At 41.9% G+C, this 12,243-nt stretch overlaps 2 protein-coding genes across 6 annotated transcripts in view; one reads left to right on the forward strand and one right to left on the reverse strand.

The window, feature by feature from the left end:
- The first annotated feature begins 6,927 nt into the window (after nt 1-6,927).
- Nucleotides 6,928-7,236, forward strand: LOC142095461 (histone H2A type 2-B-like). The gene has a single exon (XM_075178407.1). The coding sequence runs from the start codon at nt 6,928-6,930 to the stop codon at nt 7,234-7,236; it is 309 nt and encodes a 102-aa protein (XP_075034508.1).
- Nucleotides 7,237-9,805: 2,569 nt separating this feature from the next.
- LOC142159828 (uncharacterized) overlaps nt 9,806-12,243 on the reverse strand; it is a 111,848-nt gene continuing 109,410 nt past the window's right edge. For 2 of the 5 annotated variants that reach the window (XM_075214605.1, XM_075214606.1), the window contains exon 8: nt 9,808-11,704. In XM_075214605.1, coding sequence (XP_075070706.1) covers nt 10,452-11,704 — 1,253 coding nt within the window. In that variant the 3' untranslated portion in view covers nt 9,808-10,451. Of the gene's footprint in view, nt 11,705-12,243 lie in introns of all 5 variants that reach the window. The other 3 variants (XM_075214607.1, XM_075214608.1, XM_075214604.1) reach the window with 3 other exon arrangements.

The raw sequence follows: 12,243 nt of genomic DNA on the forward strand, positions 1-12,243 counted from the left end.
AAAAGCAGAAAAATAAGATTTTTATTGTGTAGTTGGTCAATATTGAAAAATGAGGACATATGCCAGGACAAATCTCTGAAACCTGGGAACATCCGTGAGTGTCCAGTTGGATGCGCTGTGTCCATCTGGAAAAACATGTTCTACTCTCACAATTAATTTACTAATGCAGTTAGTTGTGTTATATAATGTACCTGGGTTTTAAAAACACCTCAGTTCATTAATTAATGCCAACTGTTTCTATTTTCCAAGTATGAATGGTTTGTCCCTGGAAATTTTTGTCACTGGAAATGTCCATGATTTTCAGGTTTGAAAACTGCATAATGTAATCCCTATTTTTCTGCATGTCAGATGCAATATACAAGTGCATATACCACCTAGGCAGCTGCACTCATATTTGGAGGCAATTCTGAAGCCAGAGAATTTTCTGAGAGTCATCAAAAAGCAATTTGTTTTCAGTTTTAGGGTAAGACACTGGCCAATCAGATGTCAGCTCTCTGGAGGGGAGAACATAGTACCCATGGTTTAAATATGCCAGAGTTGCAGAAAGCTCACCAACCATTACACACTAAACCATAAGATGCCATGTGCACCAGGTACTGCTCCCCTCAGTCCTGGAATGTTCATGATGTACTCCAGTCACTGCTCCCCTCAGTCCTGGAATATTTATGATGTGCACCAGTCACTGCTCCTCTCAGTCCTGGAATATTTATGATGTGCACCAGTCACTGCTCCTCTCAGTCCTGGAATATTTATGATGTGCACCAGTCACTGCTCCCCTCAGTCCTGGAATATTTATGATGTGCACCAGTCACTGCTCCTCTCAGTCCTGGAATATTTATGATGTGCACCAGTCACTGGTCCTCTCAGTCCTGGCATGTTCACGATGTGCACCTGCCACTGCTCCTCTCAGTACTGGAATATTCATGATGTGCTCCAGTCACTGTTCCTCTCAGTCCTGGAATGTTCATGATGTGCTCCAGTCACTGTTCCTCTCAGTCCTGGAATGTTCATGATGTGCTCCAGTCACTGCTCCTCTCAGTCCTAGAATGCTCATATTGTGCTCCAGTCAGTGCTCCTCTAAGTCCTGGAATATTTATAATGTACTCCAGTCACTGCTCCTCTCAGTTCTGGAATGTTCATGATGTGCTCCAGTCACTGCTCCTCTCAGTCCTGGAATATTTATGATGTGCTCCAGTCACTGCTCCTCTCAGTCCTGGAATGTTCATGATGTGCTCCAGTCACTGCTCCTCTCAGTCCTGGAATGTTCATGATGTGCACCAGTCACTGCTCCTCTCAGTCCTAGAATGCTCATATTGTGCTCCAGTCACTGCTCCTCTCGGTTCTGGAATGTTCATGATGTGCTCCAGTCACTGTTCCTCTCAGTTCTGGAATTTTCATGATGTGCTCCAGTCACTGCTCCTCTCAGTCCTGGAATATTTATGATGTGCTCCAGTCACTGCTCCTCTCAGTCCTGGAATGTTCATGATGTGCTCCAGTCACTGCTCCTCTCAGTCCTGGAATGTTCATGATGTGCTCCAGTCACTGCTCCTCTCAGTCCTAGAATGCTCATATTGTGCTCCAGTCAGTGCTCCTCTAAGTCCTGGAATATTTATAATGTACTCCAGTCACTGCTCCTCTCAGTTCTGGAATGTTCATGATGTGCTCCAGTCACTGCTCCTCTCAGTCCTGGAATATTTATGATGTGCTCCAGTCACTGCTCCTCTCAGTCCTGGAATGTTCATGATGTGCTCCAGTCACTGCTCCTCTCAGTCCTGGAATGTTCATGATGTGCACCAGTCACTGCTCCTCTCAGTCCTAGAATGCTCATATTGTGCTCCAGTCACTGCTCCTCTCGGTTCTGGAATGTTCATGATGTGCTCCAGTCACTGTTCCTCTCAGTTCTGGAATTTTCATGATGTGCTCCAGTCACTGCTCCTCTCAGTCCTGGAATATTTATGATGTGCTCCAGTCACTGCTCCTCTCAGTCCTGGAATGTTCATGATGTGCTCCAGTCACTGCTCCTCTCAGTCCTGGAATGTTCATGATGTGCACCAGTCACTGCTCCTCTCAGTCCTAGAATGCTCATATTGTGCTCCAGTCACTGCTCCTCTCGGTTCTGGAATGTTCATGATGTGCTCCAGTCACTGTTCCTCTCAGTTCTGGAATGTTCATGATGTGCTCCAGTCACTGCTCCTCTCAGTCCTGGAATATTTATGATGTGCTCCAGTCACTGCTCCTCTCGGTCCTGGCATGTTCATGATGTGCACCAGCCACTGCTCCTCTCAGTACTGGAATGTTCATGATGTGCTCCAGTCACTGCTCCTCTCAGTCCTGGAATGTTCATGATGTGCTCCAGTCACTGCTCCTCTCAGTCCTGGAATGTTCATTATGTGCTCCAGTCACTGCTCCTCTTGGTCCTGGAATGTTTATTATGTGCTCCAGTCACTGCTCCTCTCAGTCCTGGAATGTACACAGTGTGCTTCAGTCACTGCTCCTCTCGGCCCTGGAATGTTCATGATGTGGTACAGCCACTGCTTCTCTCAGTATTGGAATGTTCATGATGTGCACCAGCCACTGCTCCTCTCAGTATTGGAATGTTCATGATGTGGTACAGTTACTGCTCCTCTCAGTCCTGGCATGTTCATGATGTGCACCAGCCACTGCTCCTGTCAGTATTGGAATGTTCATGATGTGGTACAGTTACTGCTCCTCTCAGTCCTGGCATGTTCATGATGTGCACCAGCCACTGCTCCTCTCAGTATTGGAATGTTCATGATGTGCTCCAGTCACTGCTCCTCTCAGTCCTGCACGCTCCGTCTTGAAATAAACCAGGTTTTGTTGGGGTTTTGAACCCATATGTCTGTCCTTCAATGGCAGCTCCCCAGCCTCTTAGCCCCTATTTCCTACAATAGAAACAAACCAATACACAGCACCCTTGTGACACCACACAATACATAGAGTGCCTTTGTGACGGTCACACAATACAGAGGGCACCTTTGTGACTGCCAAACAATACAGAGGGCACCTTTGTGACCACCCAACAATACACAGCACCCTTGTGACCGCCACACAACAAAGAAGCACCATTGTGTTATAGCTACACAATACATAGGGCAACCTTGTGACCACCAACTCAAGTACTTAAAACCAGATACAGATAATATTGCGACAATAGATCTAGAGATCACGTAAAAAAAAAATCAATTTTGCATGTTGCAGGTATATTGTTTTTTGCAAAGAAAGTCTCTGACTATCAACAGGGATTTCAGCAGAATGAGGCATTTGAGGGGGGGAGGTTCTTTTGCTGCATGGTGCAGGTGTCACTCGAGGTACAAACCCTCTTCTTGTTGCGGATCATCTGGAGACACATTTAATACAGCTTCCACATGACACCCATGAGGGAATAGTAAAAGCAAAGCAACGTCCATGTTACCTGTACTGGTGGCCAGGAACGGATGTGCAAGTTGAAGCAGTTATCAAGTCTTGTATTACCTGCCAAATGCATGACAAGACAGCTGTAACACATACACCACCACTGCAACCAAAATTGGGACCAGTAAGAATTGAAGTAATTAATCTAAATGTGTATTTCACCAGTATTAAAAGTCCATTACTGAGCACTGGTTATATAGCTGGACGGTATATCCCAATCTCCTCAGTTTTATACAGTTGAACAGAGTGATATGTAGGGCTGGATTAATAATGGGCCTGAAGGGGCTGTAGCCCCAGGCCTCTCCACAGAAATAGGACCAGGCTGGCCTAGACTAAAAAATAAAAAAATGTGAGAGCACCTGGGGCGGTGAGGGGGCGGGGGTTTCGGGACGATGAGTGATGCGGAGTGGTGAGGATTCCCTGGTTGCCAGGGGACGGTCCCATCATTGGAGCGTAACAGGTAGCCAATGGCTGAGTGGGGGCTGCGCCTACAGAGGTTGTGCGTGACAAATCCTGTACCAACTTCCACCCAGTCTCAGATGGAGGTCAGTGGCGCTCAACACAACAGGTAGGAACAATTCATTTTTAACAGAGGATATGTGACATCAGGATACGTGACAACAGGGGATATGTGAAAATATAATATGCATGTGTGAATGGCCCGTGTGTATTAGCATAGGCATCAGTTCCTTTTCTAGAAATAAAATGATTAACCTTTTCAAAGGAGATTATACCCTGGTGCCATTGACAGTTAACTGTGTTTGTCTATTTGTATTTTGAGGTCACCAAAATGCTATCCACGACCACACATCACTGGCCACACCTCCGGTGGAACACCACTTTTCACAATAGGCCCATTTATAATTTACAGCCCCAGGCCCATGTGGACCTTAATCTGGCCCTAGTGATATATGACATAGTACATTAGAGGGATCTTAAGAACGCGTCCAAATGTTGGATCTACCATTATTTGGTAGGTAAAGGGGACTACACATCCTCTAGTTCCTCAGTCCACCAAGAGTAATAGAGTGACACAGAGACTTATTAATGCTCATAAATAATTTTGTACTATTATTAGAATTATACTGACTACATAGAGTACTAGTTGAATTGACAAGCAGATGGAGTTTCCCCAGAAAATTATTTTGAATTCAGAGAGGCGTAACTAATATACCTAAATTAGAGCATTATATTTGAAATACAAGTAAAAGTGCTTAAGTCTAACAAACATATTTAATCTTCTTAAATTGGATATTCACATTTTGTGTTGCTGAAAGATGGGGTAAGGGACATTCATACAATTACCCTGATTATCCTAGTGTTAGGCTCCAACTGAGACATGGGGCAGCCACAATGCATCTCAGTCACATCAGTAATAAGGCTTCAGATAGTATCTTTAATTAAGTAGATTCACCGCTGGGCGCAGCCATGTTGTAATCAATTCTTTAATGTGTTCAATCGTTGTATCATAGACACAACTGTCAATCATTCCTTTAGGCTGCTGCTATTGGATACCTATATATTTTTTTTTTTTAAAAGGCCTCCTTTTTTTGTTTCTGCTAGTGATTTGGACCACTTGCTGGACGTTCTTGGGCGCCCTCATGCCTTCTTCACAACTGTTGAACCTCTCTCCTTGAACTTCTTGATGATCCGATAAATGGTTGATTTAGATGCAGTCTTACTAGCAGCAATATCCTTGCCTGTGAAGCTCTATTTGTGCAAAGCAATGATGACCGCACGTGTTTCCTTGAATGGAACCATGGTTTACAACGGAAGAACAATGATTTCAAGCACCACCCTCTTTTTAAAGCTTCCACTCTGGTATTCTAACTCAATCAGCATGACAAAGTGATCTCCAGCCTTGTCCTCTAGTGATGGGAAATCTAGTTCGTTTTGAAGATTAGTTCATTCTGATCTAGTTCACACAAAAGATTAGTTCATTTCACTCATTTGACTCAGTAGTTCATTTGACTTATTCAGTTCATTTAGCTCAGTTAGTTCAGTTAGATCACTGGCTCTGAAACACTGCTGAGAGAAGTGATTGGAGACATAGATCTAGTCTATTACACATACTGTAGACATATCTACTACTACCTCATTAGATCAGTTATAGTCCTGTTAAAATGATCCGATAATTTTAATATGTCAGATCATTTTTAATATTTTAAAAAGGGCAATCACTTATACAAAAACTAGTAGTGACATGTTGAGCTCTGCAAAGTTAATTACATTTTCATTATTTATTGCTTCCATAGTATGCAAATGAAAAAGACTCAAAACGGGCATCACGTCACTGGGGGGGGGGGCAAAATTGGGCAATTCACGAAGCCCCACCCCATACCCCGCTCCAGGAACTCCCAGACGTAACCAACATAATGTCGGCAATTATAACTAATCAGCTTCTGTCATTTATCTAGCAGAGTCTATAAAATGGCAGAAACTGATTAGTTGCTATGGGTAACATTTCCACTTTATCTCTCTTGAAGGTTTGATTCATCTTCCCTGTATATATGGTGCAGTAAACTGAACTACAGTATATAGCATGCAGCACTCGGCAGTGCAGTGTGTCTGGAGCTGACAGGGAGGGGAATGTATCCTGTGACTCATGAGCTAAATGATCCAAAAGATTCAGAGAGTGAAAAGATTCAGATGAGTGAAATAAGTCAGAGGGGCATATTCAATTCCGATCCCGATCCGCAGTAACGCGCATTACCGTGGAAAATGCGCACTACTGCCGGTAATACGGTACCGCAATAACGTGGATTTTCGTACGCAGCCCTAAGGGCTGCGAACGAAAATCCACATTATTGTGGTACCGTGGATTAGGTTTGCGGCCCGTTCCGGCGCGATTCCGCGGATCGAAATTGAATATGCCCCAGAGAGTGAAATGAACTAGATGAACTATTGAACTCCTGAGCCAGGAGAATGACTCATGACTCATAGCTCAGTGATCAGCTCCAGAGTCTCACACAATGTCTGAGCACAGCAGCGCCACCTTTGGTAGTTTAGAGGCATGAGTATTAAATGAGAGCTGAATAGAAACAAAAGAGCCAGTGTGAGTGAGACAGTGAGTGAGGCTGCTGGAGCTGCTCGGCTTTATCTCTAACTCCTCCCACTTGTTTTAGTTCCTGGGGAACTAATCTTTGCCAGAGCTGTGAACTAAATGATTTAGTTCACTTTGAAGATTAGTTCATTTGAACTAATCATTCGTGAACTACCCATCACTATTGTCCTCGTCAACACTCTCACCTGTGTTAACAAGTGAATCACTGACCTGATGTCAGCTGGTCCTTTTGTGGCAGGGCTGAAAAGCAGTGTAAATGTTGTTTTTTGTATAAAGTTCATTGTCATGGCAAAGAGGGACTTTGGAATTAATTGCAACTCATCTGATCACTCTTCATGACATTCTGGAGTATATGCAAATTGCCATCATAAAAACTGAGGCAGCAAACTTTGCGAAAAATAATATTTGCGTCATTCTCAAAACTTTTGGCCATGACTGTACATCGACTCCTCAGGAAGGGGAACTACGCGCAGCGTGTGGGAGCAGGAGCCTCGGTGTATCTGGCCATGGTACTGGAGTATCTGTCGGCTGAGATTCTGGAGCTGGCCGGGAACGCCGCCCGCGACAACAAGAAGACTCGCATCATCCCCCGTCACCTCCAGCTGGCAGTGCGCAACGACGAGGAGCTGAACAAGCTGCTGGGTGGGGTGACGATCGCCCAGGGAGGCGTCCTGCCCAACATCCAGGCCGTGCTGCTGCCCATGAAGACCGAGAGCCACAAGCCGGCCAAGAGCAAATGATTTCCTACTGGATACACGTCAGTACTGACGCCCACGTAACACAAAGGCTCTGCAAGAGCTTATTGCACTGCGGCTATTTACGTGCATTTTCTGGTACTAAGACATACATTCACAAACATGTTTAGATAACCTGGTGCCCTTTAGGATTTCTATGTGCAATGGTGAATACATTTGGAATTGTCTGGGCCAGACTCCAAAGGAAGTGGTAGCCTGGGCTAGATAATAAATGTGGTGGGATAGAGGATTCACGTTGCTGATATGAGATGTGCCTGGCTAGTGTATCCCCACTCTGGTTGGGGAGGTCGTCTAGTTCAGTTTTTATAGACTGCAGGGCCGCGCGGCCATTGGATGACTTGAAAGATCAGCATTTCTTATTGGTGGATAATAGCCAGGCCCAGTATATTCTTGCTTGCCGTTCCAATATGTCTGCTCTCTCCTAAGTGTTTCACTGGATACAGGAGATGGGAGTATTATAGGAAATATGAGAATGTTGACTCATTCTCCTATTTTCAACTGGAAGTCACGAGCCCCCTTCATCATGTGTTTACTTATATCGCCCAAGATGCCTGGCAAAGCCACTGAAGAAGCATAAAGCTCTTTCCCATCTTGCACAGGTCTATTCTCTCTCTGTACCTTATCCCAGGCACCGAGCAGTCAATGCCAATATGCTGATCATCGGGCAGCCTGATACTTGAGCCAGTAATTTGACCTTGCAGACAGGATAGGAGCGTGGTGTATAGACCAAGATAAAGAGCTCGTTAATAGTGTACATGGTGGCCATATGTCTGTACAAGAGGCAAAGTCTAGGTGAGGAATACACCAGTGCTTGTACTAAATGCTTAATAATATCAGCATATGCACATTGTGTGTAAACCTGAGGCAGCCACGTTAAACATTGTACAAAGAATGGACTTATTGTAGGGGGATTTAACTGTTGTACTAGACCAGTCCGAAATCACTATTGTCAGGCTGTAGCCGATTGCTCAAAAGCTATCGGCTAGAAACTCCTCCCCCATATCATAGTAGTCTCACATCAGGGGGTAAATGTATGAAGCTCCGATTTTTTCAACTTGACGGAAATTGGCGACTTTCTTGCTAAAATTTAAAGTGGCGATGGCTTGTAAAGGCAAACTTGCCTTTACAAGCCATTGCCACTTTAAATTTTAGCTGCAAAATCGTCGATTTCCAGCGAGTTTAAAAAATCGGAACTCCATACATTTACCCCCAGGTCTGCTCAAACTGTATGAAAGGAGAACTAGTTCTTCATGTAAATCACTTTTTTGTCTTTGTTCCAGAGATAAAAGAAAGAATCAGGTCCGGCAGAGGAAAAGGACTCGGGAAGGGAGGCACCAAGCGGCACAAAAAAGTGTTGCGGAACAACATCCAGGGGATCACTAATCCTGCAATCCGGTCCAGAGAGGGGGTTTGAAGCGCATCTCCTTTTTGAGGAGACCCGCAGGGTGCTGAAGGTGTTCTTGCAGAAAGTTATCTGGAACGCCATCCCCTACACCTAGCTCGCCAGGAAGAAGACCGTTGTCGCTATGGATTTAGTGTACACTCTGAAACATCAGGGCCGCACCCTGTATGGCTTCGGAGACTAAACACCGGTTCTTACCTTTTCTCACACACAAAGGCCCTTTTCAGGCCGCATACTTGTTCCAGTTCAGAGCTATAATATCTCTTTATGCATCCATGTAGCCTATTTTGGGAAAAGCAGTTTACCATTTGAAATTAATAGAAATGCCTCTGATGACCACTGGAGGGGGCAGATTTGCTTATTAAGCGTCTGGTAAAACTTGGTTAAACATGCTAGGACTTTGTAATGATTCCTTTGTAGCAAAGACTTATATTGGTGCTTAATGAATTAGGATTATATTTACAGAAGAACTCTACAACACGATATATGCTATACTACGAGACAAATGTTTGTCAACTAAGAACTTTAGTAAAATCGGTTATGTCAGGGACATACATTTTATTTATATTGCATCTAGTGTTTTTTTTGGCTCCATTTATGAAAAACTGAATAGGATAAACTTCTCTTAGTACGGATCCCCCAATTACCCTGTTTTCAATGCGATAGATTTATTTGCAAATTGAGAATGCTTTGCTCCCTCAAGACATTATATAACTCATTCATGCTTTATAACCAATAGGAAAGAGTGAGAGACGGGCTTAACAACCACCTGATAATTCGATAGGATGCTACTTTTACTGTCAATCAATGACAGTCTTAGCAATGAGGTGATTGGATATGAACTAGAACGTCCTACTGAGGGCTTGGCCATGAGAGTATAAAAGGTCAATGATAACACGTACCTGGATTGTCTTGAAAAAGCCTAGCAAGTTCTGCCACAAACATTACACTCTGCTCGCTGCTACTTATCTACTAATCCAACTATAATCCAAATAGATTAGAGAGTAACAATATTTAACAAGGATTTAGGTAGAATTGATTTATACCAGCACTTTAATTATCATAGATCAGTATAACTATACTATACTGATCTCAACTACCAGACTACTTGAATAATGATCAGTAGAGAGTTTTATTTCAAACAAGAGCCAGGATAAGAATTTTCATTCTTTGCTCAATTCACTCAGGTCATCTGAGAGATGTAATAAGGCAGGAACAATGAAGTGTAAATCTGCAGTCTGTGCAGTGATTGAATGAACTAGCTGTAGATTAAACAGCTTTCTAATTCATAATTTCCACAATGCACACTATGTTAATACTCTTGAAGATTATAATATGAGCAACTGTAACAGATGATTAGATATAACAGCTGCTTTCTGCAAACCGTTATATTGCTTGGAAAATAATATGTCCTTGTAGTCAAAAACTGACAATGTTATCAGCAATAATCTACTTTTACTGGTACAAGTATTGATGGAGCAGCTGAGACAATATTTATACTTACATTCAGCAGAGATAATTGATACACAAATTCAAGTAAACACTTAAATTATTTACTGACATAAATAATTGTGTTAGCAAAGTTACTGCAGGATAATCTGCAATTTTTAATTCAAATATTGGTTTATGTGTAAACATTTGTTTATGTTTAAATATTTTACACTTTTAGAACCTGGAAATGGCTTCTTAACAAAATAGGTTGTTTGGAAAAGTGAAAAATAAAACATTTCCCACATTCATAATACAAACATGATTTCTCGTGTGAATTCTCTGATGTGGAACAAGATATGATTTGTGTTTAAATTGGAAATGGCTTCTCTACAGCATGAGCTTTTTGATGAGTAAGAAGAATGCATTTCTTTGTAAAGCATTTTCCACAATCAGAACATAAAAATGGCTTCTCACCAGTGTGAATTTTCTGATGATCAAGTAAACTTGATTTCTGTGTAAAACTATTCCCGCATACAGAACATGAAAATGGCTTCTCACCTGTGTGAACTCTGTGATGTTTTTCAAGAATTGATTTATGTGTAAAACATTTACCACAATCAGAGCATGGAAATGGCTTCTCAACAGAGTGGATTTTTTGATGATTAAAAAGAGTTGATTTCTGTGTAAAACATTTCCCACACTCAGAGCATGGAAATGGCTTCTCACCTGTGTGAATTCTCTTATGTTCAACAAGAATTGATTTTTTTCTGAAACATTTCCCACAATCAGAACATGGAAAAGGCTTCTCACCTGTGTGAATTCTCTGATGTATGACAAGAAGTTGCTTGCCTGTAAAACATTTCCCACATTCAGCGCACAAAAATGGCTTCTCACCTGTGTGGACTCTCTGATGCTCAGCAAGATTTGATTTCTGTCTAAAACATTTACCACATTCAGAACATGAAAATGACTTTTTAGACTTGTGAACTCTTTGATGTTCCATAATAATCGATCTTTGTGCAAAACATTCCCCCAAATCAGACCACAAAAATTCCTTCTCAACAGAGTGGATTTTTCGATGTTCAAAAAGAGTTGATTTCTGTGTAAAACATTTCCCACATTCAAGACATGGAAATGGCTTCTCACCTGTGTGAATTCTCTGATGTTCAACAAGAATTGATTTCTTTGTAAAACATTTCCCACATACAGAACATGAAAACGGCTTTTCGCCTGTGTGAATTCTCAGATGTACAGCAAGAACTGATTTGTATGTAAAACATTTCCCACATTCAGGACATGAAAATGGCTTAGCACTTTGGTGAATTTTCTTATGTCGAATAGGTTTTGCGTTCTGGCTAAAACAATTTTCTTCTTCTAAACATGCAAATATTTCACCATCTCTATGAGCATTGTTATGTGTAACAATATCTGAATTATCAATGAAACATCTCCCATGTGTGAAGGGGTTAGAAAACATATCTCCATTGTTAAACAAGGGAGGTATATTTAGGGTAATGGAGTTTTCTCCTGGAGAATCGCATGCGATGTAGTTATCTTCCATTTCACGATAAGGAGATAAAATGAGATGTCCCTCCAATGTCTTCCTGCAGTTCTTTCTATCTGTAAGATACATAATAAAGGGAATTGTTTACTTATTGGCTAATATTTTTTGGAAAGCTACTAGGCCACATAGACTCATTATTGCTGTTAAGTATCCCCTTTGAGATGCAGGGTACTTTTATAAAACATAGAAAAAATGATGTCTCCTTCCTCCCTTCATAACCCTTCAGGTCCCAGTTTATATATAGCAACAGAAAATGAGATAAAGCATAAACCAACCCAAAAAATGTCACCAGACCAAATAACAATCAGAGTCATCCCTTAAAGGGCAGATCAAAGGATTTATTTGTAAGTAAATAAAAGCCTCTCTCAAAGCCTCTCTCTCCAAGGGACAAATACTCAACTGATAAATATTTCCCAAAGCCCTATACTTAGAGATGCTTGTTTATAGAGCAAAACCTAAATTACACTCCTTTCGAAGGTTGCCTGTGTGGATGTTGTATATTCACCTACAGACCACAAAAAACCATCAGTTCCCTATAAAGGACCAATATCAATCCACAATACTAAAACTACTGTAAAATAGTCTGAAAATATGA

The sequence above is a fragment of the Mixophyes fleayi genome, chromosome 6, assembly GCF_038048845.1.
Source record: "Mixophyes fleayi isolate aMixFle1 chromosome 6, aMixFle1.hap1, whole genome shotgun sequence".
Classification (NCBI taxonomy): domain Eukaryota; kingdom Metazoa; phylum Chordata; class Amphibia; order Anura; family Limnodynastidae; genus Mixophyes; species Mixophyes fleayi.